The sequence below is a fragment of the Acinonyx jubatus genome, chromosome D2 (assembly GCF_027475565.1).
Source record: "Acinonyx jubatus isolate Ajub_Pintada_27869175 chromosome D2, VMU_Ajub_asm_v1.0, whole genome shotgun sequence".
Lineage (NCBI taxonomy): Eukaryota > Metazoa > Chordata > Mammalia > Carnivora > Felidae > Acinonyx > Acinonyx jubatus.
In genome coordinates this window covers 52431858-52459850 of record NC_069393.1, presented here as the reverse complement: position 1 = coordinate 52459850, position 27993 = coordinate 52431858, and the positions used below count along the sequence as shown (strand labels likewise).

The window sequence follows — 27993 nt, the reverse complement described above, 5'->3', positions numbered from 1 at the left end:
TGTGTCATGAGGTGGTAAAACTAAAGGTCCCCAGAAGAAGAAACTTTCCAAGAGAGATGGAGTGGAAAAGTCTCCAACAGTTTTCAAGCAGCAAAGATGATTCTAAAAAGCCCTAGGTACAATAACACAGAAGCAGAGATGAGAAACAGCAGAGTTTTGGTTAAGTATCTGGCTTTTGATTTGCTCGGTTTTGGGTACACTGAGATTCTGTGAGTTAGGTAATTTTCCATGCTCCTCATGCGCTACAGGATAACCTACTCAAATTATGCAAATGATCACTGCAAGGAAGAGGCAGAATTGTGTTAGTGTCTTCTATAATTCTATTGAAACTATGATTCGTAATGTCCATTCTCAAAGAAGACTTGCATCAAATGAACATGGTACAACAACATGTTTTTTAATGTCATGAAAGGCTGTAACCCACAGAAATACTTAGAATCCCCATGTCCTCACCCACCCACTCCCCTTCCACAGCTGCTTCTGGGCCTCTCTCTTCTAAAACACAGATTTGAACATCCTCTTTCAGCCTGCCCTGTGAGTTTCTTTATGTTATTTTTTCAATACGGCTTCATGAGAGTCCCCAAAAACAGGACCCTGCTGGGAGGAGTGTGGGAAAGGAAGAAACAGAATAGAAAAAAGCAGAACCTTCTTTAGCTCATAGGGCCAGGGGAAGGGCTGAAAATACATTGACATCAAGATTTTTACCTGATTAGACTTACATTTTTGATAACAAAGTTAGCCGTAATTTCCTTTAAGCATCTGAGCATCTACCCACACTCATTGGGACAGTCATCATAATAGCAATAATTCTTAGTGGTATGCCCTACTTGACCCTCCTCTACTCGTGAAGTTTAAGGTGTCTTGCTGTGTTCAAGGACAGTAAAATTCAACTATACTGAGTCATCTCTGGCTTAACCAAATAACAAAGGGAGGATGAAACAGGTCCTCTCTTTGTGTGTATTGCCCATTGCCCATACTCACTACCCTCTGATTAAGAACACTGACCTTCTGGAGAAGAAAATGGAGGGCAAGAGATCTACTGGGAAGATGAGAGCAAAGTGTTTATATTATGTGTCTTTGTTGTGGAGGTGGTGGACATTGGTGGCACAAGCAATGCAATGGTAAATCTGTTAGGGCATAGGGAAGGATGGTGGCTGTTTCAGGCTGAATTTAATGAATTGTTTATATCTTGATTGAGTCATTAGACATTTATGTTCTAGTCTTTAGCTCTGTGTGATTTAAATTGCTTTTCTGACTGTTCCTCTTGGGATGAGCAGCCTTTGGAAGATTAATTTTCCAGGAGGCAGGCCAGTGGATTGATTTCAGAGAAAGAATATCATCAATAGGAAGGAAATATCTTTCCCCAAACCTCCTTTCCCACTTTAGCTGTACCTTTTCTAGGGACTACCCTGTGTCGTCCTGGTCTCCTGGAGCACAGATGTTCACAGTAGTGGCCACAGGGTCACTGGAGCCACCTGCACAAGTAATCTGGTTCTGCTGCCCTCTGCTGGCCACAGTGGTCATGTTCTACTTGTTAACCATTGGTCATGTCTCTCTCCCCCAGGAGGCTGCAATTCTTACCCTTCAACTCTTCTTCCTCCACAATTCACAGTAAGAACCAAACCGTCTTATTATTAAGGAAGGTGGCATGGGGCCAGGTTGCAGCTTCCACATAGAGTTTATCTAACACGTCTGAGTGAATGATTCTGGCACCCATCACAATGGATAATGGGTTATTTCTGGGAAAGGCCCTGAAATATGTGCAGGAAATGTCTGAGCTCATCAAATATGCCCTGACTCATTCAATTTGTTATCAACGGTGATATCTCTTGACCTTGCCCCCACATATTATGATAGTTTCTATTTGGGGGCCTCTAAACACAAAGCCACTTTTTGTAGCTTAAATAATATTATTATTATGATTCATCTGCTATAGCATCCTTGAAGCAGTACCTGAGCACTGCAGAAATCTCAAATCTCAGCATCAGGTTGACCTTTTAAACTGAAAGTAAAGGGGAGAAGATTTGGAAAGATGCTGATGGAGGTGAAATCAGGCATCCTGGAGATAAAGGAGACTGGGTTTAGATAGCCTAATGTGCTGGGTTACCAGGAACCAGTATACCTGCCAGATTTTATAGTATATTGTAGACCTCCTCAGAATCTTGGGCTGGCCCCTCTGGCCCTTCTTAGCACACTAATGCAGTACTTCTGGGAGGATCCACCTACCATGTAACCTTTCTTCTTTGTCATGGAAGAACCTTTTGGCAGATGTGTGTATATAAAAGTGGTCTGCACTTTGCCCCTACACCAGTGTAAATATTATAAACATGACCATCTGGCTCATATCATTGATGACTACAGGGCATACTGGACTCAGATTAGGAGGACAAGACAGTAAAATCTTCATCAAACCAACAGTGACATCTCCAAGAGATGGCTGAGGTGGGGTGGGGGGAGCTTAGGCCCTTTTAAGCTCCATTTTTGGGAAAACTTCCCTTTAAAAAAGTTATCCACGTATTGAATGCAAATAGTTCTTAAGAATTGGGAATGTGAAGTGGATAGAATCGATTCAATGTGGTTCTGGACCAGGCTATGGAGCAGGTAAATAAGCTAAAAGAGAAGGGCAATAAGGCCCTGAGAGCTGGCAACATTGATGATACATTATAGTGCTGCTCTAAAGCAATTAAGTTAGATCCCCAGAACCACATGCTCTATAGCAATTGCTCAGTGGCCTATGCCAGAAGGCTTATGAGGATGGTTATAAAACCATGGACTTAAAGCCTGATGGAGGCAAGGGCTATTCACGAAAAGCAGCAGCTCTTGAGTTCTTAAACCGATTTGAAGAAGCCAAGTGAACCTATAAAGAAGGTTGAGAACATGAAGCAAATAATCTCAGCTGAAAGAGGGCTTACAGAATATGGAGGCCCAGGTGCCAGAGAGGAGGTTCCATGAACCCTTTCAACATATCCAATCTGTATCAGAAGTTGGAGAGTGATCCCAGGACAAAGAAAATGCTCACTGATCCTACCTACCAGGAAATGATAGAGCAGCTGTGAAACAAGCCATCTGACCTGGGCATGAAACTGCAAGATCCCCAGGTCATGAAGACTCTCAGTGTCCTCCTGGGAGTTGATCGGGACAGTATGGATGAGGAGGAGGAAGGTGCAATACCTCCACCATTACCTCCTCCCAAAAAGGATACCAAGCCAGAGCCAATGGAAGATCTTCCAGGGAATAAGAAGCAGGCACTGAAAGAGAAGGAGTTGGGGAATGAGTCCTACAAGAAGAAAGACTTTGATACAGCCTTGAAGCACTACGACAGAGCCAGGGACCTGGACCCCACCAACAGGACTTACATGACCAATCAAGCATCTGTGTACTTCAAGAAGGGCAACTACAGTAAATGCCTAGAGCTTTGTGAGAAGGCCATCAAAGTGGAGTGAGAAAATCAAGAAGAATATCGACAGATTGCCAAAGCTTATGCTCGAGTTGGCAACGCCTACTTCAAAGAAGAAAAGTACAAGGATGCCACCCATTTCTATAACAAGTCTTTGGCAGAGCACTGAACCCCAGATGTGCTCAAGAAATGCCAATAGGCAGGAGTACTGGGGTGGCTCAGTCAGTTAAGCATCTGACTTGGGCTCAGGTCATGATCTCACGGTTTGTGAGTTCAAGCCCTGTGTTGTGCTCTGTGCTGACAGCTCAGAGCCTGGAGCCTGCTTCTGATTCTGTGTCTCCCTCTCTCTCTGCCCCTCCCTTGCTCGTACTCTGTCTCTCTCTCTCTCCCTCAAAAATAAATAAACATTAAAAAAAAAAAAAAAAGAAATGCCAACAAGCAGAGAAAGGAGCAAGGGTGACTGGCCTATAGAGGAGAAGAACAAAGGCAATGAATGTTTTCAGAAAGGGAGGATCCCCAGACTGTGAAGCATTATACAGAAGCCATCAAACGGAACCCAAGGGATTCCAAATTGTACAGCAATCAAGCTGCCTGCTACACCAAACTCCTGGAGTCTCAGCTAGTGCTCAGGGACTGTGAGGAATGTGTCCAGCTAGAGCCAACCTCCATCAAGGGTTTCACAGGGAAAACATCTGCCCTAGAAGAGATGAAGCACTACAGGAAAACCGTGGATGTCTACCAGAAAGCCTTAGAACTGGATGCCAACTGTAAGGAGGCTGCGGACAGTTACCAACACCGTATGATGGCCCAGCACAACTGACACCACATGCCAGAGGTGCAGCAGATAATGAGTGACCCCACCATGCAGCTCATCCTGGAACAGATGCGGAAGGACCCCCAGGCACTCAGTGAGCACATAAAGAATCCTGTAACACACAAAAGATCCGAGAGCTGGTGAATGTGTGGGTCTGATCACAATTCAGTGATGATTTGCCCATCATCCCTTTCCTTTGCCCACATGTGAACAGAGGAGCTGGGGCCACAGTGAGCAGCACAGAGCAGAGGGGAGAATAGGGGAAGGTGAACAACTTCTATTTATATAGACCTATGTGGAAGGTAGAGAGACTCTCACTCACGTTACTCATATTGAGCCTGCCTCTGGGCCCTCCCAGCCCATGCATGGTTTCTCCTGTGGCCCTTGGGTTCCATGTTCCCTTCCCTACCTCAGTCGTGGTCTTAGCTGCTCTCCCATAGTTGGTTATTTTTTATTTGGGACAGTTTGTATGTATGGGGAGGGGAGGGTGTTCTTCCAGACCTCAGGTCCCAACTATCTTCACATTGTTAACTCCACATGCCCTTCTCCAATAAAGCAAGCCAGCCAGGCATGGTTGTAAAATTAAAAAAAAAAAAAAAGGGTCGGGGGAAAATGTAAAGAATTCCAAAACCAGTTGTAGCAGTCATGCATACTTTGCCATGGCTCTTTTCCCCTCTGATGTAGTAATGTCCCATTTGGTGCTATCTCATCAATGCATGCATCCGTGTATGCAGATTGTGATGACTTGGAACTGTGCTGTCAGTAATGTGAAGAAGAAATAAGTCTTTATTGTTTTAAGCCAGTAGTATTTGAGTGCCACCAAAGTATGACCAAATAACCCACCTTATCCTGACTGATAACAATCAGTATAAGTACATCAATGTAAGTCAATCACTAGGGTTCTGATTGCAGAGAGACCTGGTTTGAACCCTGGTTCTGCTGTCTGTTAGCTACATGCCTTGGGCAGGCTTCTGTACCTCTCTGAACTTCCATTTTTTCTTAAGAAAATGCTGAGAATAATAACATTGGTGCAAGGTTGAATGGCTAAATACATATGAAATAGCATATGTTCTGCGCATAGTAAATGTTCAATAAATGGTAGGTAGCTATTATTATTGCCTTCAATCATTAACAATATTTTTAGCACAATTTTTTTTAAAGTTTATTTGTTTTGAGAGAGAGAGAGAGACTCAGAGCATGTGTGTGTGTGTGTGTGTGTGTGTGTGTGTGTGTGTGAGAGAGAGAGAGAGAGAGAGAGAATCCCAAGCTGACTCTGCATTGTCAGTGCAGAGTGTGATAGCCTATTTTTTTTAAGGTTTATTTATTTATTTTGAGAGAGAGAGAGCACATGCACATGCGCATGTGAGTAGGGGCAGGGACAGAGAGAGAGAGGGAGAGAATCCAAAGCAGGCTCCATGTGTTTAGTGTGCAGAGCTCAGCATCAGGCTTGACCCCACCAGCCATGAGATCATGACCTGAGCTGAAATCAATAGTCCAACATTTAACTGACTAAGCCACCCAGGCACCTTCTAGCCTACTAATCATAAGTATGCAGGCCATGCAAAGGCAGGAGGAATGTGTGTGAGCCAGCATAGTTATTAAAGTAGATGGAATACTGCCTTTTAGAAAATACAAAAAGGGGTAAGTTCTTCAAGCTCTGTGGTGAAAATATGTACACATATGACTATTTTGTGATGGGGAGGGGGGTTATATTTGGTCTTTTAAAATAGTATCTTTGCTTGTTCACACTCCATTCACAGAACAAGCCCTCTTTACTAAAACTTAGTGAATTCTGTGCTAAAAATATTCCATTCCCATTTGGTGCAAAGAAATGTCATATCCATTAAACACCAACATACCAAATGCTGCTTATAGACTCTTAAGCCAGCAAACCCAAGTCAACAGGAAATTGTGATCAACCTCAGCTTGTTCATACTATACATATTAACAGATTATTTTGGAGAATTATCTAAGGCTTAACTGTTATCTTACAGCTATCTTAGAATTAGAACTCATGTACTCCAACCAATTTTTAAAGAAAAGAAATTGTGACCCAGGGAGTGAAAGTGACTTCTCAAGGTCACAAAACTATAAAGGTGGTTGTATTGGGCCAAGATCTCCAAACTTACAAGCTATTCCCTACCCCCCATTATAACAGAAAGTTACAGATTTTTCAGAGCTGAAAGACCTTTAGTTTGACCTGACCCAGTTCCAATATCTTATAGAAAAAACGGAGGCCAAAGGAGACTCGGTGTCTTGGTTTCGGGAAATCTTTAAAGCTAGTACATTCTATAGCTTTTGGCCAACTTTTGTAACCACAGGCTTGGTGTTCCTGACATGCCACGGTCAGTTCAATGTGGTTATTTAGAGCAGGGACCCAGTTAGTAGACTGGTGATGGGTTAGCAACATCACAATCACCTAAAGAATGTTTAAAAATAAAAATTCCTGGGGCGCCTGGGTGGCTCAGTCAGTCGAGTGTCCGACTTCGGCTCAGGTCACGATCTCATGGTCCGTGAGTTCGAGCCCTGCGTCGGGCTTTGGGCTGATGGCCCGTAGCCTGGAGCCTGCTTCCGATTCTGTGTCTCCCTCTCTCTCTGCTCCTCCCCCGTTCATGCTCTGTCTCTCTCTGTCTCAAAAATAAATAACGTTAAAAAAAATTTTTTTTTAAAAAATAAAAATTCCTAAGTCCTGTTCTTTGAAGATTCACTTTCAGTGGCTCTGAGGTGGGGTCCCAGGAACCTGTGTAGTTAGTTTGCTTTCTGGGTGATTCTGGGGGAAAACCAGGTCAGGGAACCGTTATTAACAAAAGTCAGTGTTCTATGTCATTCTCTTCTCTGCAGAGATTGATCTATGATAATTTCCAGCTAATGCCTAGTTACCTGTGGAAAAACTAAGTCAGGAAAAGTCCTGAGCAGTAGGGAGCCTCTAAGGTGTTAATCTTCAAGCCAACCTCAAGGTAATTAGAGTAAGGAGAGAGCTGCCCTTGCCAGATGAAGATTGATCTGAAACGGAAGCACATCCAGGGGAACAAAAAGTGATCTAGGAATGCTTGATCTCATCTTCCAGGGACGGGTGACCACTAAATCAGAATTGGCAGCCTGACTTCACTTGGGAAAACATCATTCTGAAACAGAGGATATCAGTTTAAATATTTTAAAACAGAATGCGAGAACACCATTTAAAAATGTATATAGAAATTGTTACAGTGAATCATCATGAATAATAGACAAAGATGGGAGATTATATTTTGTCAAGTTTTGCAAAATAAGAGCTGGAAGGACTCTTTGAAACCTTTTAGTGAAGGGATTCTAGAAACATCAAAGGGTGTAGCTTCTTCCCTGGGAACTCTGGCTCTCTAAACTCAGATTCTCGATAGAGACCACACCTCCTGCTGATGACTTTTGTTGTTTTGTCTGTTCAGCATCTTTTCTTTCTTTTTAATAGCATTACAGTTTTACTTTAGGGAATCACCCTTACCTCACTGTCATTGCACATGGTTCTCACCCATAGGTTCCAACAGTGGGCATATGACCCAAGCTTGGCCAATCAGAGCCTTCTATCCTTAGCCAAAACAATTGCTTCAGGGATGGGCACTGGGCCAATGAGCCTCAGCCCCAAACTTTTGCTACAACTACTGGAAAAGGAACACTGTCTTTCAACTGGGCATGGCTACTGGCAAGATGTCATGTTGGAGCTGCTGATGGGTATCTCTCCGCCATGAAAGGAGAGACTGGCTTAGAAAGAAGTCAGCAATAGAGTCAGAGAAAAACAGATTTATGAAAGTATCACCTGAGTAACTGGTAATGTTTCTGAAGCTATATGTATTTTCATATTTAAACTAGTTTAGTTGGATTTCAGCAATTTATAACCAAAAGAACCCTGACCATTATTTCCCCTCAGGGATCGGAGCCTGGGTGGTGAAATGATGATTAATTAATTTGTCTAAGGTCATAGAACTAGTAAGTAGCCACAGTGAGATGCAAACGCGGATCTGCCTGAGTCTAAAACACATGTTGTTAATCACTATGTCTGCGGCTCTAAATAGAGGAATATTCTGGTCACCAAATAGGATAGATTTACAGGCAAAAGGCCAGAAAACGTGGGTCATGTTTCACTTCTCCTTTAGATACTGTAGAACTTACTGATGCCTCTTTTATTGTTTTTACATGCTGCCTTTTAGAAACAAACTCCAGAGGCATGTGCATTGTTTAAAAGGAGGGAGAACTTCTTGCTCATTTTGTTTCCTTCATATCATTTTTCATAGCACTTTGCATATAGTAGCTGTTCAATAAATGTTTCCTATCAAATTGAGCTTGTTGTGTCCATGGGTATAAATACCAATCAGTAGTCCGAGGTTACTTGGAACATTCAAGGTTCTTGATTGGGGTGTCTATCTGCAGTTTACACAGTCCTGAATTTTTAATTTTTAATATGTATTTTGTCTTTAAGCACTTCATAGCATGCCATGATGTCATTGATGGATACTATCCAAAATGAATCTTGACTTTCCTTCTTAACTGGCTATATGGGCAAGTTACTTAGGTTTTCTAAGACTAAGCTCTCTCATTTGTAAAACAATGCTATTATTACAGAATCCTAGAAGATGGAATGACAGTACAGATAAAGCATTTAATATAGTGCCTGGCTCAGGGGTACCTGGGTGGCTCAGTCGGTTAAGCGTCCGACTTCGGCTCAGGTCATGATCTCACGGTTCATGAGTTCAAGCCATGCGTCAGGCTCTGTGCTGTCAGTTCAGATCCTGGAGCCTGCTTCAGATTCTGTCTCTCCCTCTCTCTCTGCCCCTCCCCCACTCATTCTCTGTCTCTCTCTGTCTCTCAGAAAATGAATAAACGTTAAAAATTTTTTTTTTAAATATAGTGCCTGGCTCATCGTAAGTACTCAATAAGTGCCACCTATTATTATAATGAAATTAAAATGTTAAAATATAAGTCATAATACTGAATTAAAATGTTAAAATTCCTAAAGTTTTTTTAAGAACTGTTAAATATGTGTGGGTGGACAGCGTTAAGGGAATGAAGGACAAAGGACAGTTGTCCTGGGATCTGGCACTGTTGGAAGGACTAATTTCTGGGACACGGTTTTGCTGAGAATTATTGTTAAAAGCTTCAGCTGGGGAAGATGCTCCCTTTGAGGCATCTCTAAGTAGTGCTGACCATGGACATGGATCCCTCTTGGGGATAAAAATTTCAAAGGGCATAGACTTTCTGAAAGTGTTAATATCAAGCCTCGTGTTCTTTGGGTCTCTATGTATTAATTAAATTAGTTCCAGTCCTTCATTTTTGTGGATCAGGTTTTAGGTAGATTTGCCTAAGGATTTACTCAGGAAATAAATTGTTTGAATAAGGATTTACTCAGGAAATAAATTGTGTTTCTTTTACCTTCCAGACCACCCCAGTTACCCCTAGGAAAGTGGGCCTGTACACATGTGTTCTTTTGGGGTAATCCATGGCCAGGATTATTTATTTATTTGTTTGTTTGTTTGTTTGTTTAAATTTACATCTAAGTTAATTAGCATATAGTGCAATAATGATTTCAGGAATAGAATCCAGTGATTCATCCCCTACTATAACACCCAGTGCTCATCCCAGCAGGTGTCTTCTTTAATGCCCCTTGCCCATTTAGCCCATTCCGTCCATCCCCCACAACCCCTCCAGCAACCCTCAGTTTGCTCTCTATATTTAAGAGTCTCTTATGTTTTCCATGGCCAGAATTCTTTGTGAGACTGGGAATTTGCTGTAGGGGATGAGGCCGCTTCTCAGATATGCAAAACAGGGAGGCTGAAGCTGGTAGGCTTAAAGCTATTTCATTTCTACCAGCTTTATGGAGTTTCTACAAAGCAGGACTATTCCAGGGGCTAGAGGGCAGGATGGCATAGAAGAATCACAGATGCCTAAGACATAGTCCTGATCTGCAGGGCTGTGTAACCTGTGGAGAGATGTATAGATCAACAACCAACCATAATGTAAGGCAGGATGAATTATGAGCCTTGCTCATGGTAAAAGACATAGGCTGAGAAAGGAGAATCCACATCTAACTGGTTGGATGAGGACTAAGATGTCAAAAGGTAGAAGAGTTGGGAAATGCCATTGTTGGTAGTTGGGGTAGCATGGGCACAGAAGCAACTATGTGCTCAGATAAACAGGGAGTGGCAAATTGTGAGCATAAAGGGAGTGTGGGTGAAACAGAGGTGCAGGAGTAGGAGAAGCTGGCCAGATTTTGAACTCCACCTTTAGGACTTTATAGGAACCACTGTAGGTCTTCCTAGGCCTGCGGTGGTCCTGGGTGCACTATACCCATGACAGCAACCATGTTAAAATGCTTCTATATCCAAGGCACTTGGGTAGCTCAGACAGTTAAGCTTCTGACTCTTGATTTTGGCTCAGGTCAAGTTCTCACGGTGATGAGATCAGCCCTGCATTGGGCTCTGAGCTGGGCCTAGAGCCTGCTTAAGATTCTCTCTCTCTCCCTCTCTCTCTCTCTCTCTCTCCCTCTGCCCCTCCCCAACTCTTGAGGGCATACTCTTTCTCAAAAAATAAAAAATAAAAAATAAAAATAAATGCCTCTATATCCCACACTAAAATCGACAAAGAACTGAGTTGAGAGAGTTTAGCTCTCATTGACTAGTTCAGATACCTACAGATGTGGTCCTAGGACCACATCTAGTGCCAGGCTGGGAAGAGTTTGGAATTAAATTGGGATGGATCGAGTACAGGACTTGAAAGGAAATGTTGAGGGGGCACCTGGGTGGCTGAGTCAGTTGAGCCTCTGACTTCGGCTCAGGTCATGATCTTGCAGTTCATGAGTTCAAGCCCTCCATCGGGCTCTGTGCTGACGGCTCAGAGCCTGGAGCCTGCTTTGGATTATGTGTCTCCTTCTCTCTGCCCCTTCCCTGCTCATGCTCTGTCTCTTTCTGTCTCTCAAAAATGAATAAACCTTAAAAAAAATTTTTTTTAATAAAAAAGAAAGGAAATGTTGAGAATCTCTTACAGCAGTGTGACCACAATAATGAAGCATTTGATCATTTTTCTGGTAATTCATTTTTATTCTAATTTCCAAAAATGTTGGTCCGCAACACAATGGAAAGACATTGGCCTAAAATACACTGGAGATTTTTTAAATTTCCATGGTTCAAATTTTTTAAACATTAAAATATTTTTTAAAAGTTGAACAGGTCTGATCTAGCTGAAGTAATATTACCTTTTAAAGAAATTTGAGGTCGGAGATGACAGAGGAGTCAGTGGACTTGAAGATAGATGAATAGAAATCACACAGGTTGAATAGCAGAGGAAAATGAGATGGGAATATCTAGTACTCCGCATTGTATTTACATTTCAGTAACTGTGCCTAAACATTGTGACTTAGGTGAAGATAATTGTGTGGCAAGTACAGAAACCCAGTCAAACTAATCGGGAACAAAGCCAAATGTGTGTGTGTGGTGATGGTGGAGGTGGGGTTGTTACTAGAAGGCTACTGAAGTACGTCAAGGAATTCAGGGGCAGGGAGTGCCATTGGATGTAATGAGGTATTTGCGGGAAATGGACAATCCCTAGGAATTGGGCTGCTTCCCTCTCGCACCCTCTCTCTCTCCCCCTCTTTCCCCTTGTGGTGGATGCTGTGTTGTGCTGCTCAGATCCTTATTCAGACATAAAAGACTTACTTTTCCAGCTGCTGGGAGGACTCCCAGAGACAGCCTCTGCTTCCTCCCCTCTTTGGGGATTGCTGTGGTTAAAACACAGCCTTTCTTTCTTTCAGCCCACATCCAATAACTAATCAACATGGAGGTGTAAAGTCCTGGTGGGGCCCCTCGCTCCAACTTGGGACACCTGAGAGGGAGCGTCTTGGCTCCCTACAGAGCTACTTTTATTGGAACTGCACCACAGCACAGCTGCTCTCTGCCGAATTCTCCTTTCTTCTCCCTGCTGGGTGTCATCTCAAGGGTACTACCTGATAAATGTGTGTACGTTAGCTTCTCAGAGTCTGGTTCTCAGGCGACCTGACTTGGGACACCAGACCTCCCTCTTTCTTCTTTTTCTTACCTTTTCTCCCTCTCCTTTCTCTCTCTCCTAGCTCTTCCTCCCTCTCCCCCTCAGACTAGGTAGTTTCTCACCCCTTCTTCTCTCTGACCTTCTATGTCATTCTCTTCTCACTTTTCAGACCAGCTTCCTCTGCTCTTTTGCTGCCCTTATGGCTGCTCCAAAATGTGTCTTTAGCACCTCAGTGACTGTCCCTGTAGCATCTTTCACTGGTTCCCACCCAACCGCTCTTTACTAGGTTGAAGCACTCATCCTGCAGCAGCCATGGGTGTCAGTTTATATCAGCTTACATTTGCATACTTTTCTGAGAATTGTCCTTAGCCAATAGGGACTTTCATTGCTGGAGATGTCTGAGACGTTATGCCCCATACTTTTTGGTCAAAGACTATCAGATGGGGGGTTGGGGTATGAACGTCTGTCCTCCTTGCCTCAAGGCAGGACACACTGTGTGCTACAGTTCACACTCTGGAGTTCCCCGTGGTGGAGTCAGGCTGAAGCTAACTTCTCCTGAAAGGACATCTTTGTGTGGCATCTTCCCCTGCCCTAGTCTCACTCCCTTACAGGTATAGCATGAGAGCACTCCCCCAATAAACCCCTCTGCTTTGAGGGGACCTGATTTAAGATCATTTTACAATTTCAGTGCCTGTGGCTAATTGACCCAGCTTCTGCTGTCCTAATTCCAAATATCCAGGAGAGAGAACTAGATCAGTTCAGGCTGAGCCCAGCCCAGCATCTGGGTTGAACCCTGGATGAGGAGTTCACTTCAGGTCCAATCATCTATGGCTGGAGAGGGGGCAGAGTTATACAGTGTAAGGTAGATGAAGGGTACAGGTGAAAAGAGCAACTCTGAGAAAGGACTGGCCAATTGCAGTGAAAGTGGACCCTACCATGTGTCCTCCTCCTCAGTCTTTCTTGAATTTCTGTCAGCCTTCTCACTCCTCACCTCATCCCTGTCTGCAATCCCAGGTTCAGACTGGAGGGTGAGGTGTTGAAAGGTAGCACCATGTGATGAAGAAAGATCTGAATTGAGTGTCCAGAGGCCGGGATTGTAGCCTGCCTCACTTGGCTTGCTTCACAGCTCCGGGTCTCAGGTTTCAGGTAAATCCGAGAGTCGGTTTGCTAATAATGCTTCTATGAAAACAGAGAAGAATCGAGGTCTTTCATCTCTGCATCCCTGAACTCAGCAGAGGGCCTGGCACAGTTAGAACACTGGCAATGTATTGAAAACAGGAGATAGACTTTAAAAACGAAACGACCGTGGGTTACATTAAGGTAATAAGGTAGAGCATGACCCCGAAGCACGCAACATTCCGGGTGTGGAGCCCATTAACTAGCACTTGGTAAGTGCTGACTTGTGCTGGGTCTGTGTTAAGTACTTGGTGTGCTGTTCTGATCACTGCTGCAGTATAAAAAAAATCACCCCAAAACTTAGATGTTCAAATAAACAATTTTATTATGCTCATAGATTCTGTGGGTGAGGAATTTTGATCCAGTACCATGCGGATGGTTTGTCCCTTGTCTTAGCTGCTTGTCTGGGGCCTCAGCTGGGAAGACTGGATGGCTGGTGGTGACTTAACAGCTTGGGGCTTGAATCACCCAGAGGCATCCTCGCTCACAGGATGGTGGTTGATGTGGCTGTTAGGAGGGACCTCAGCCAGAGCTGTTGATCAAAGCCTTGACTTCCTCAGAATGGTGGCCTCAGCCTAGTAGGATCCTGCAGGTGGCAGCTCAGGGCTCCAGAAACGATTGTCCCAGTTCACAAGACAGAAGCTTCCTTGTTTTTGTGATCTAGGCCCAAAATTCAAACTGCATCATTTCCACCACATTCTATTGATTACAAGCCAGCCCAGATTTAATGATAAGGGAATTAGGTACCACCTCTTGATGGGGTGAGGGCAAGGTTCTCACAGAACATGTAGGATGGGAAATTTTGTCACCATATTTGGAAAATTCAGTCCACCAAGTGCACATTATCTCATTTCATCCTTCCACTGTCCTTGCAGTAAGCATTATTATCCCTTTACAGATGAAGAAACTGAGGCTCAGAGAACTTAAGTAACTTGCCTGTGGACAAAGCCAGCACATGGCAAGGCGGGACTTAAACGCGGTCTGTACAAAGTAGGTGTTCTTCAACAGTATATACGCTACTTATAGAAAAAGGGAACTGAAAAAAATAAGACATTCAAAGGCCTGTCTCCCTGTGTACAGATTGGGAGTGGGTAAGACTTCTTGTCCCCCCATAATTCTAATGTCAGTTAATATCTTCCCCATGTGGCAAAGGAATCTGGTTCCTGTGCATAACGCCCCAAGGTGTCGCTTCCTGGAAAATGTGTAACTACTGTGTGTACCTTAGGTCCATTAAGTTTGCCAGATATGTGTTGGCAGTGGGGTTGATGTCTACCCCTCTCTGCTCCCCGTTCATTTGGAAAAAGAGTGTGGGGAGCAATAAGTTGGGGGAAGCTCTTTCACACGGAATCATTTCAGAAACAGCTCCTCTGCCGTGATCTCCTTTTGAAACCATATCTCCCCTTTAACTTCAAACAAGGACCACTTCCTCTAGGAACTCATCTTTGATACTCCCATGATCTTTATAATCAGAATATTCAGATGATGATTGACACTCAGGGCTTACTCTGTAGGTTTCTGTGTCCTAACCCTCCGGTTAGTCTAAGGCCCCAAAGGGCAAGGACCATGCCCTATTCCTCCTCAATTCTCCTCCCCAGCACCACAGGAACAACACCCCGTTCTTAATAGGTAGTCAATAAATAGGACCGAATAGATCAAAGGGACTTACGAAGTTTATTATTGTATTATAACAGGAGGACACACATGCATCTTCGAAAGCAGTTTTTGAGAGCCTACCCTATAACAGGCACTGTGCTAGGTGCTAACAAACCATGTGATCCAGGAGCAAGAATTTAGAAAATCAAATATGAGCCTCCTGGACACTCTGTGGCATGTCAGTAACATCCAAACTGATGTCTAGAAGTGAAGCATCCTTGATCAGATTAAGAGGCCATCATATTGGGTAAATTTGAGGCAAGTACTGTAAGGTTTACCAATCTATATCAGCTCTCAGATAATTCTAGAGTCAGACATTTAGAAAGTCCCTAAATAGGGTTTTTAAAATTCAGATTCTTGAGTTTGGTTTCTTCTATAGGTTCTTTGAATAATTTTTTTTTAGCTAGAGCTATCAGATAGGAAAGGATGGGTCTTACGATTCTTTATTTTAAATCAGTCTTCTTGTAATAAGCAAATTTCTCTACCCTGCTTTTAATTCATCGCCGTTTTGCCACAAAATGCTCTTAAATGCCGTGACCTTTGGAAACACCCTTGAATGTTCCAAATCAGCTGATAAACCTGTTCATATATCTTGGGTAATCAATATCAGTGTTTCATCATCACTTACTATTCACACCCTAAGTTCTTGATGTAAATATAACCCTATTGTATAAAGCTATTTCCTCAGCATCCATCACCAAGAATAAAATAATTGTAAATAATTACCTTTGAGATATGAAAGAAAATGTAAACATTTTATTTGGCAGTTGTTTTGGAACACATGAATAAATAAATGGAAAAGTACATATTAATATTTCTTTTTGGAGTAACAGATACCATTAAACACTTATTTACACATCTTCACTGCAAAGAACAGTTACACAATTCAATTTTGTCTTATAAAAGGTAACTTCCCACACCACTGGACTGGACAGTTAAGGATGGAGATACTGGTAGTGCTTGGTTCTAGCAGTCTCAATGTTTGAAAGGCATTCATTTGCAAGTGTGATAAGAAGAGTCATCATGCATTGAGTTCGTCCGGATCATGTACTGTAGAAAGTTTCTGATGGCAGCCACAGAATTTGGTGTGTCATGCGCTTAAGTCAACTATGACATGTTTGTAAATCTGTGTATTTCCCTTAAAACTGGAAGCAAAAAGAAAATTACGCTTATTAATGGACACATGCGTGAATGATCTCGGTGCCTGAACATTTAATTCCTGAAATTTCACAAATTTGGCTTTTTCTGCATCCCAGTTATACACTTGAGTAAAGGAATAATCACTTCCAAGAATTGCATATTGATAGTTATTTATCTGAAGAGGCTGGAACACCATGGATCCTCGTGATGGCATCCTCTGAATATCCTGAAATGAGGATCCTCCCCATTTCATTACTTTGGAATCACCAATGAATCTTGTCAAGCAAATGTACACGTCACCTTTCACTGAGAAGTGCTTAACAGCATATACATCCTCCATGTTAGGGATGTCAGTTTGGTTAGTGAATAATTGTGTTGCTTTGTTCCACTGATAAATTACAGGACGCTGGGAACTACTAGACAGGATTAAATGAGGCGTTCTGAGTGTCTGAGGTGTTCTGGCTATTTCTAGATATTCCACATCAGTGTCCCTGTACCACGCATGTAAGGATTGATGGGAGTAGAATCCATTTCCATTCCATTTATAAATGGTAGTAAAACCAGCTTTTGAACTGTCAGCAACAACAAAGTACCAGTTGTTTTCAATCTTGAATGTTTCAATGTCATTGGGTTTTCGGATTTTGAGAATTTCAATATCCTGGATTTTTATAAATTTATTTGCAAAACTGTCTCGCTTATAGATGTGAGAGCCGCCAAACAGCTGGGCCACAATAACATAGAGCTGAGTTTCAATGACTATAGGCTTGCACACTACAGTGGACGTGCCTGGGAAAAGACAAATGAGAGATTAGTTGGATGGCCATCCTCTTTTGCAGCATGTAAACATGCAGGCTGAGGCCATACAACTTCCACCAAAATCAGCCTGAAATAAGAGATTTCCTTGGTTGAACAGGCAAGGCCAATCTCTAAGACCCAATGGCAGCAGGATCCTGACGTTCTGTGCCTTTGTGCCTCATGAGGCCTTGTTACCAACACCTGAGTTGTCATGTCACATCCAACCTGCACTAGACATTCAAGACATATGGCTACAGCCTGAGTTTCCTCCTCTCACTTCTTACAGAAAGAAAGCATTGCTTTCCCTGACATATTATGAGTTATAGTAATTCTAGTGAAAACTGCCATTTATTGAGCACCAACTATGTGCTTTGCCAAATCATCTCATTAAAAATTCCCAACAATCTTAAGAGATAAATATTATTATTCTCCCTTTTGCAGATGAGCAGATTGAAGCTCAGAGAGGTTCAGTGCTGCTAAGAGAAGGCAAAGTTGGGATTCAAACCCAGGTCTACCAGAGTCTCTATGCTTTTAACCCAAGCTGGGAGGAGGTGAGCTATTCCAGGGCTTCCAACTTGGGCTAGGATCCCACAAGTTTCTAGACCATCCTACAAAGTCTTGAGCAGTGATCTGGGTAGCCCATGGTTCTAACTGTAATTGGTTTGTTCTAATTGTGAATTGAATCTTGCTCCAAAAGTAACATAATTTTCCCCTAAGAAAGGAAAAAGATGACACTTGTAATTTTTCTGAAGTTTTGGTGGCAGGAGAGAAGAGAAGAAAGAGGAATCTTTGAGAAAAATGGAAGAGGGGTACAGTCATGGGTGATACTCCTAACAGTTATTTTGGGAAATCTCAGAAAACAATATGGGATCAGTGGACCAGCTCAGTATCCTTTTGGTAAGAGTTTGATGAGAGTTTGATCAGTAAATTCTGGTTGACTAGTAGGAGCTTGGCTCTAAGAAATCCAAAGAGAGTGGGGCAAATCTGGGCCCACGCCTTTTCTAACTGCAACTTTAAAGGCTCTGAGGCAATAAATTCTGCATCAACTCTGTACTAATAGGTGAAATTATTCTATTTGTGACCTTTCAAGGGCTCAACTGATTGTATGACTTCAGGAAAATCACTTTACTTCTCTAAAATTCAGTTTTCTCTTCTATACAATGAGAGTTTGGACCAGATCAGGGATGTCCACTAGATTTCAACCACGTACCGTATCGACTGATTGATTGGAAAACTTCCTGGAAAATTATGTTGAGAAGGATTCTGTTGCCCTGTCTGCACTCTGTAAGCAAGAGCACCATGATTGATTAGCGATATCTGTCTGGGGTAAGGGGTCATAGTAACTGCATATTTGGCATATATTCGTCATTCTAGATGAGATGATGGTCTCTGAAAGTCTGCAAATGTGTGATTCATTTCTCTTTCAAGTGTTCATCTTAAGATTCATCTGGAATAATGATGAATTATTCCAGGTAAGAAGAACCTGAACTAAACTGCACAGAGCTGCACAATAGCCCATGGGAAAACTGAGGGGTTTTGGGGAGAAAGGGAAGCATGACCTTCCACCTTGAGAAAGAAGGAGGTTTCTGGGACAACTTCAGTTTGAAGAAGATTCCTTCATCTGGGCACCTCAGTCTCAAGCCAGCCCCAGACCTGTCTTGATCCTATGAGCGATGGGGCTTGTGGCCACCCACAAAATCTAATTATGACCCTTCCCACCCAAAAAGGTGGGAGAAGTTTATGGAGAAGTTTATGGAAAAGTTTAAGATTTAAATACGTTAGAAGCTAAAGCTAACGGAAATATTTCAGAAGGGGCCCCATATTCTCACTTATTCAAAAATTGTAAAGTTGTTGAAAGGAGAACAAAACTTAAGAGGGCACCTAAGTAAAAGTTTTCAGGGAAAAAAGGTGGTTTCCAACGTCAAATTAAATGCATAAAACACTTTAAAGAGCCTGCCTTACTGCCAGACTTCTCAGGGTCTTTACTGTGTATTATGAATCTCTAAGAGGGAGATATAGCTCACAGATATATTGGACCAAAAACCCTTTCTGTCACTAGGAGTACATTAACATTTTGTAGGAGTCATGTTTGTGCAACAAAGCTTGAGATTCAATGATCTAAAGTAACATCCTTATTTTATAGTTAAGAAAAAGGGAGGGCCCAGTGAGGGTGAGTGGTTCACCCAGCTAGTTTGTGGCAGAACCTGGATTAAACCTCATGATTCCTAGTCCAATATTTTTCCTGGAAAAATAATCCACCTTTTATTGTGTGTTTACTAGGCTAGGTTCTGTGCTAAGTTCCTTGAATATGTGATCACATTATCTTATGATTGCATTATCTTAACAACAACCCTGTGAGTTGGGTATTATTATTCCCATTTCCAAGTCAGGAAATTAAGGTTTAGGGAACAACCCCAAGTCACTTAGTAAATGGTACAGTTGGGGTTTAAATGACTCTAAGCCTGCCCAAAGCATCCCCCTATACCACTTGTCTTTTTCTGTTCCCCTTGGTTCAACGTGCTTAACTTTCTATTCAAAATACAATCAGGCTTTTCATACCTGTAATGTTGTCATAATTCCGGAAGGTCTTTTCTACATGGTCCCATTCAAGGAAAATGCACTTTCCAGTAAAAGGCTGAGCAATGACCACATACTCATCATTCATATAAGAAAAAGTATCTATGGACAGTGATTGATAAGGCAGGTCTTGAGACTTTGCAAATTCTGCAAAAACAGGAAATGATGATGAATAACTGTGCTAATGCCTTGTTCCTTGGCTAGATCTCAAATGTCCATAAGAAATACATTTATTTAAGAGAAATAGTAAAATGATAATTTTACTTTGCTTTAAACACACAAAGTTTTAATGCTTTATAGTATTTTAAAAATTAAATCGGTCAGTTGGTTTTTAAAGATATAAAAAATATCAATTCCTGCACACACATAAAATGTAGCCCTTATTTTAACTTTATGAGGTGGAATCATTTGGAATCCATTACCTGTAATGATGCAATCAAAATCCTTTGGGGAGAGACTATTGATTTTGCGTTTCTTGTATTCTGGGGGGCCTTCGCAGTAGATGTCTTCAACAGTTGCATTGGTGTGGCCTAGCCATTCCACCAGCCACTTCAGTTTACAGTCACAATTAAATGAATTCCCTCTCAGGTCCCTGAAAGACAAATTTCAGCTGATTTTGCTGTATGAGGGTCCTAACTCCAAAGGCATGACTTTACTTCAGCAATTAACACATGCAAAATGCCTTTACCTGGCTTTATATTGTGCCCCATAATCTACCTTAAACCTGATTGACAATTCACTTTGAGTTCAGAGAGTTCCCACAGTGCACCCTTCATTGCTACCCAGTCAATGGAACCTCAGAAGTTATTCCCTCTTGGATCAAAGGCAGCTCTGTCTAGAGCTGTGTGTCCATAGAAATATAGTGTGGACTCTATACATAATTTAAAATTTTCTATAAACACATTAAAAAGGTAACAGGAAATAGGTGAAATTAATTTTAACAATATATTTTATTTATTTTAAAATGATATTTTGCTTAGTATTTCACACAAAATATTATTATTTAGATGTGTAGTCAATACAAACATTATTAATGAGATAGTTTACATTTTTAAAAAATAGTAAGTCTTTGGAGTCTAGTGTGTTTTACACTTAGAGTATATCTCAATTTGGATGCTAAATTTTCATCAGAAGTGTGTGATATGGATTTAGATTTCATAAAATTTATAGCTGGAAACAATAGTTTCACACATCCAAGTTGTTCCAAACATAATTACATTTTCCCATAATTGAACTCATTTACATTTAGTTTTTGGCTTTTTAAAAAATTAAGTAAAATTTAGGGGCGCCTGGGTGGCTGTTGGTTAAGCGTCCGGCTTCAGCTCAGATCATGATTTCGCGGTTCGTGCGTTCTAGCCCTGCTTCAGGCTCTATGCTGACAGCTCAGAGCCTGGACCCTGCTTCAGATTCTGTGTCTCCCTCTCTCTCTGCCCCTACCCCACTCACACTGTGTGTCTCTCTCCTTCAAAAATAAATAAACATTAAAAAAAATTTTTTTTAATTAAGTAAAATTTAAAGTTTTGTTCCTCAGTTACACTATGAATGCTGTTTGGTGACCACATGTGTGGCTACCATATTGGACAACGCAGGTCTAGAGGATAGAATACAGTGCTTATTATATCATACTTAATTAAATCAAGGGAGCTATTTGCTTTTCTTCTTCCTCACAGATGTAATTCATTCTGATCCTACTCCATGGTCTACAAATTGAATTTTAATAGGAAATGACTTCGACACAGCAGAGTTAACTCAGACATACAACAACTCATGTCTGTAATAAACTATACAGCATGGGTAGTTCAAATTTCCACATATGATCCCAACTCACCAAGTTTTCTGTTTATTTGCATTCCTTTTGTTTGGAAATTCCAGGTCCTTCCTAAAACCCTTCTTGGTCACACACAAAACCTAAGATAGGTATTGCCTAGTGTTCACACAGCACATGAGTAATTTTTAAATGTTGAAGCATTTAAAAATGCTTTTGGAGGGATACATTCAAGAAAACCAAGAAATCCACTAAAAGACAACTTGGCAAGGATCCTTGTACTTCTTAGATAATTCTTGATTTGGGCATCTCAGAGTAGGCCCAAGAGGCCAAATCCATTATGGGATTTCCATAGAGGTTAAGCCAATTTCAAGTGGGGTTTTTTTGTTGTTGTTTGTTTTTTGGGTTTTTGTTTTGTTTTGTTTTGTTTCTAGTGTGCAGTGTTGGCTAACACCAGGATGGGCCAAAGGATGGTGCCCAAATAAGCTGTATCCCCAAGTCTGTCATAGCATATCATCTAACCTCTAAGACATTCCCAAGACTGACTTCATCTCCCAAGAATACTCTGACCCAGAATAATGAGTATCAGTTTTTCTGGGTGATTGTAAACCAGAACGGATAACTGTGGTCTGTCCGAGACTCTCTTGGAAGTGTCCTGATTCTGGCACTCTCTTGGAAATAAACCATCATTCAGGAATTGGGGTAATAGGCATTGAGGAGGGGCTGGGGAAATACCACAAGGAACAAAGAAAGTTTTTCATTAGCTTACTGATTTGAAGTTAAATACTAGGTTTAGGAGAAAATACTTGACTTAGATCTTTTGTCATTGGAGAAAATTTGTTTTGAATGTATATTCTATAGCAAAGTACCTGAATTGATAAGAAGAAATCTTTTGGTTTCATATATTCTTTCATTTGTTCCTGTATCTATCTTATGACACTTAAATACCCTTCTAATGTCTGGAAAGCACTTAATGAAGCTAAATTGCTTTTGAGAGGATTAGGCGTATATTACTTGCTTTGCTTACAGCAAAATATACAAATTCCTTACAAAGATCTTTCACTCTGACGCTTAAAAGTCAAAGTTTGAAAGCTCTTTTGTTTGAAAAAGGGTCAAAAATAATTAAGTTCATTCCCTTCCTGGGGCTTAAGCCAAATTCCTGGGGATTAAGCCTAGAGTTGTTGTTCAGTCTAACTAGAGAAAAGGCAAACTTGCCTCCCTTCCCCCACTTCCTGTTCCATTTCTCTGTTGATTGACCAACCCATGGGTGTAACCTTTCATCTGTACTCGGTCAGTTTCCCAGACTCCTTTATGTTTTTCCTTTGTAGCCCCATTTCCTGGAACTCATGTGAAAAAAGGCATCTTGAAACTTCACTCTGGGCCTCCTCTTCCCACACCCTCAAAGTCCCTTATCAGCACTACCTCCCAGAGGACACACACTTTGTCAAAGGAATGCCTGGGCACCATATATTCAGAATTTCCAGTGGGAAATACCATAGAAGGCTCCAACATTAGTTCAAGTAAATTTAAAATTTAAGCCAATTTAAAATTTAAATTTAAAAATTCTAACTTAATTTTAAAGCCAGTTACGAATTCTAATCCTCAATACCAGGCTTCTTTGTTAACAACTGCGAATTAATTAATCAGTGATTTCTTAGGTCCTCTTACACATTCGTTAAAGAATCCAGGCCTTTGAAAATATCTTTTGGGAGTGTCTGGAGATTGTTGTTTGCAAGGCTCCTGGAAGAAAAAAAAAAAAAAGAGTGATGTAAACTATAGTCATAAACTAAATAAATGCATTTTATGATAAAACTTAATTATAAGTCCCTTTTATTCTTTCCCGACTACACTAAATTACTTGCAGTACCTTTTCTTCTCCTTCTTCTAAGATACTACTCAGTTTCCTACTATCATATTTTCAATTCTTGGTCTCATTGCTTCAACACTTGCTCAGTGTTTATGGCACTTTATGTGTCATGGTAAAAAAAGAAACTAACAAACAACCCCCACAATGCCAGCAATAAAATGATACTGGGCATTGATCCTTCTATGTAGAATAGAATATGAGATTCATACTCTTGGACATTCAGTCTAGGGGATGTGTCCCAAATGATGACTAACTAAATGGTTGACAGTGCCCTTTTCCCCTCACACTCAGGCTGCCCCTCCTCCTGCCTCTCTCTTCCTCACGTGCTCTAGACAGCAACTGAATCCACAACTGATAGTGCCAATAGCTCTAGAGTTTGAGGACCCTGTCTAACTTACCTCTCTGCCAGCATATCCTTTCTTCTTTCCAAAGTATATACTCCCTTTTTACATACATTCATTCGACCTCTGGAAACAGCTTTCTCACAAATATCCATCCATCCATCCATCCATCCTCTTTAATCATCTCCTCTTTCCTTTTCTTCCAGTTCTTGTCTTATTGTCACAGGAATTGTTTTTCCCTATTTGTTCTTTCATGAATCACTAGAATGATTCTAATCAAAGCCAATGAGTAGAAAATAGTCCTGATATTATCAAGAAAAGAGAAATGTGTCCATACTACAGAAGTGTGGACATAACAAGGAGTGAGCCTTGCATGATAGGAAGGAATATAGGTACTGGTAATTTTTTATTTTTAACCAGCATTGTATATATACATGTTATATACTTTTCTTATGATTGTTTTTATTCCACAAAACTATTAAAAACAATTTAAAAAATTAAAAAAAATTTAATTAAATGAAATAAAAAGAGCTTATGTGTTTGGCCTCCAAAGTCCTTGAAAATTCACTCAAATTCCATTTAAAACACACTCAAAACTCTTCTTGTCTTCCACCTGCTCTAATTACTATGAGATTTCTCAAGTGCAAACATTCAAGACTTTAAAAACCTATTTTTAAGTTAATTATGTTGTTTTCCTGAGTTTTAGAAATTACTACTAGATTGGAAAACTCTTTTCAATGGACCTTGGAACGTAAGAATGGGAACTGAATCAGAATGTTCCAGTCTCAATGACAGTCCATTATATAAAGAAGGGCACAGCTTTGGAGTCATTCTGAGCTTGGTTTGAATCTTGACTCCACTCTTTCCTGGCTGTGCGACTTTATAAATCTTCCTCAAGACTCAGTTTTTTCATTTTTAGGGGGAAGTTAATAATACCTCATGTCATAAGATTGTTAGAAAAAGTAAATGGGATAACTCAGGAAGGCACCTGGCATCTGGTCTACTCTCAACAAAGGGCAGCAGGGAGGTGGGGAGAGGAAACGAAGGAGAAGGGCTTCTGTGTGTACAATGCTCAGGAAACAACATTTAAAAAACTGACCACACGAAAAAACTACCATGACTGTCCACCTATTTAGTATTAATAAAATGTTGCTAAAGAAGACTTTTCAAGAGAATGTCTCCATAATTCACCTTTCTGAATTATCTTGAATGAAGAGATTTCCTAGTGTCTTGGACAAGTCCAGAGTCATTCCCGAGTTATGTGTCTCAATTTATTTTCTGGCACGATGTGTCTTTAAGTTCTCATGCTAACTCCTACATGGGTGAAACCAGCACAAACTACACCTGGCTGCAGGGCACAAGGTTGGAGGAGGCTGGATCATAGGACAGTGGACGTGAAATGAAGAAACAGACAAGTCCTGAATTACTACTGCCACTAGGGTTGCCCAGGAAGAGATACCCTGTTTGTATTGCTGCCCAAAGCAATTATTTTATTTTATTTCTTTTATTTTCTTTTATTTATTTTCTTTTATTATTTTATTTTATTTCAATTCAATTCATTTCATTTCATTCCATTTGATTCCATTCCATTTCATTTCCAAGGCAGTTCTTCTAAACAGTGAACAAATCTGGGAGTTCCACTTCCTGCCCGAAGGATGCATAGAGCTCTAGGCCTCACATACCCAAGGTGAAAGCAACCACAGAAGCAGCTGGTAAGACACAGACTTGGAGCTACAGGCTTCTGGGGTAGAGACACATCATTTTTCCATGACAAGATGGAGGACTTTTAATTCAACAGAGTTGAGGGATGGGGCTGATGAAGGCAGGTTGACCTGATGGGCTGTAGAATAAGGCTTTGTGCCTCTTGAGGACTTCTTGTGACAGAGAGGCTCTCACTCTGGGGACCAGAGGGTGGGACAGCATAAGAGGTGCCAAAGGCAGAAGTGATGGATGGATTTACTGCACTCAATGTGACTCTTTCCCTGTTCCACTGCCAAAATTCAGTGAAATACTGACTCACAGTGGACCGTTTCTGAAGGAGATAGGATGGAGCTTCATGCCTAGGTTTGGTGACAGGGAGGCATGAGAAGTCTGCCTGGAATCCTAAAAGAGGCAGAAATAAGTGGAAGACTCAGAAATGAGAGGAAGGCTTCCAGATGCCAGAGGCCCAGGAATTGGAGTTCAGACAGCTTTCCTGAAGCCTTTGGGAGGCCTCAGTGACAGGGTTCACATTTGCATAAGAAGAAAGCTGCAAGAGGGAATGGAGCAGAGAATGTCTTAGGAAAGCAAAGCTGACAAAGCCTGGGAATTATTCTGCAAAACAAATGTAACCGGGCCCTGATATAAAGCAGCCAGTGCAGGCTGATGGGCACACGGTGAAGGATGCACAGGGCACACAGGAGATCAGAAGAGTCTGCAAGGTGAAGAAGAGAAATATGAAATGCCTCCACACATTTCTTAGCTGGCCAGTTACGAGTATTTTCCAATTTGCCAAGTAAAGAGAATTGGAATTATGTTGAGACCCACTGCACAACTGGGGAAAGATAGTTAATCTAGAATTATCTAGAGTAGAAAAGAATTGGAAACAACCTGCATGTCCATCAGTAAGGATTGTGTGTAGTTAACATGGAATATTTTGCAGGAGATTTTAAATTTTTTTTTTAACGTTTATTTATTTTTGAGACAGAGAGAGACAGAGCATGAACGGGGGAGGGTCAGAGAGAGAGGGAGACACAGAATCGGAAACAGGCTCCAGGCTCTGAGCCATCAGCCCAGAGCCCGACGAGGGGCTCGAACTCACGGACCGTGAGATCATGACCTGAGCTGAAGTCGCAGGCTTAACTGACTGAGCCACCCAGGCGCCCCTTGCAGGATATTTTAAAATATGAGGTAGATCTCTATTATTTGACATGAGATTATGCCTAAAGGAAAACAAAAAGCAGGGAAATTGGAGAATAGTACGTAGAAGATAATCCCACTTGGGGAGGGAGGATATGTGTCTAACGATCCATAAAGGTCTGGAAAAAGATATAATCGTTTACATTCAGAATCTTTTACTTTTGCTATGTAAACATCTGGATTGTAAGAGTTTTTATCATGGAGCATGTATTGTTATTCTAAATTCTAAATTCAGAAGAAACAAAGGATAAAGTTGAGGTTTTAAAAAGACCCCATTGCTTAGTATATGTGTATGTAATGGTTCTGTCCAGTGAGGATTTAATCATTGGATTAAATCAATTTAATCATTGGATTTAAGCCAATTATTTTACTTCATCTGTAAAGTTCTGAAGTTACTGGGCTGGAGTGTGAATAACTGTCATGGTCAGATGATGTCAACTATTTCATGAGATCGGTTTCAGGATGGAGCTCCCATTTTTCTCACAAGATTCCCACATGGCTTCAGGCCCTCATCCTCTGAGGAGATTTAGGACTGCAGTCAGTCCAGATTTGGAGCTACACCTCTGGGTTCCTTGCACCAGCTGAAACTCAGCTTTGAGGAGGGCCTGGAGCTTCCAAAACCATCATGGGTGTCTGGGGCTTATGGGCAATTCTCTGAGAGACTTGGGAGGTGGGTGGGTGGGGTGGGGAGCTCCTGAGGGGTCTGGGCCAGGGCTGCTAAGAAGAAAAAGTAGCAAGTCCCTGATGCTCCGGGAAGCCTGCTCAGCATGTGGTCCTTAGGCAGAAAGGGTGAAGATTTCATGCCTATTAGGTTACTGAAACAGCTAGAGATATTGAGATAGGATTAGGGTTAGAGTTTTTAGACTTGATGTTAGGATCGTTTGATTCTTCAGATTCCATCTCTACATTGAGTCTTGCTACTGGAGAGCAAAATGGAAAATCCAATCCATTAAATGTTCTCAGTTTCTCCTTTCCCTCCATCTTCCCCCTGTTTCACGAGTAACGGCTTCATATTATCATTCCCTTTTCCCTAATAGCTGCTCTGGTTGAAATATGATCTCTGTCTTTTGTAAAACTGGCTGTCACTTTCACACCCACATCAGTGTAGTAGTTTGGGTGCTGGCTTTGTCTCAAGTGGACGAGGGCTTCCATTTGAGCATCCTCACTGTCAGGAGTGTGCCTTTTACCAACTTAATTTAACCTCTCTCGGTTTCTGTCTCTACATCTGCAAAACTGAGTAAAGAATACCAATTTCATTTATTGTGAAAATTAACACAAAAAACTACTAATATTTTTATAAACACACATTTGAAATAGATTCCAGGGAAAATTTCTGCATCTGCATGTGAATTTTTAAGCCTTATGTCAGATAATCAAGGCACAAAACTAATCTGTTTCTTGGTTGTTGTCAATGCCAGTGATACTTAATACCTAAGCACTTTTATTATTTTTTAAAAATTTAAGTTTATTTATTTATTTTGAGAGAGAGAGAGAGGCAGGGAGGGGCAGAGAGAGAGGGAGAGAGACACAGAGAGAATCCTAAGCAGGCTCCGTACTGTCAGC

The 27993-nt window shown here is 41.3% G+C and overlaps 1 protein-coding gene and 1 pseudogene across 4 annotated transcripts in view; one reads left to right on the top strand and one right to left on the bottom strand.

Moving 5' to 3' along the window:
* The first annotated feature begins 2390 nt into the window (after nt 1-2390).
* On the top strand, nt 2391-4483 carry LOC106965847 (stress-induced-phosphoprotein 1-like; annotated as a pseudogene).
* An 11305-nt stretch (nt 4484-15788) lies between these two features.
* Nucleotides 15789-27993, bottom strand: part of LGI1 (leucine rich glioma inactivated 1) — a 38677-nt gene continuing 26472 nt past the window's right edge. For 3 of the 4 annotated variants that reach the window (XM_027062651.2, XM_015061910.3, XM_015061908.3), the window contains 4 exons: nt 22993-23064; nt 19982-20151; nt 19542-19706; nt 15789-16973 (listed from right to left, as the gene is read on the bottom strand). In XM_027062651.2, coding sequence (XP_026918452.1) covers nt 16138-16973; nt 19542-19706; nt 19982-20151; nt 22993-23064 — 1243 coding nt within the window. In that variant the 3' untranslated portion in view covers nt 15789-16137. The remainder of the gene's footprint in view (nt 16974-19541; nt 19707-19981; nt 20152-22992; nt 23065-27993) is intronic. The other variant, XM_015061911.3, reaches the window with a different exon arrangement.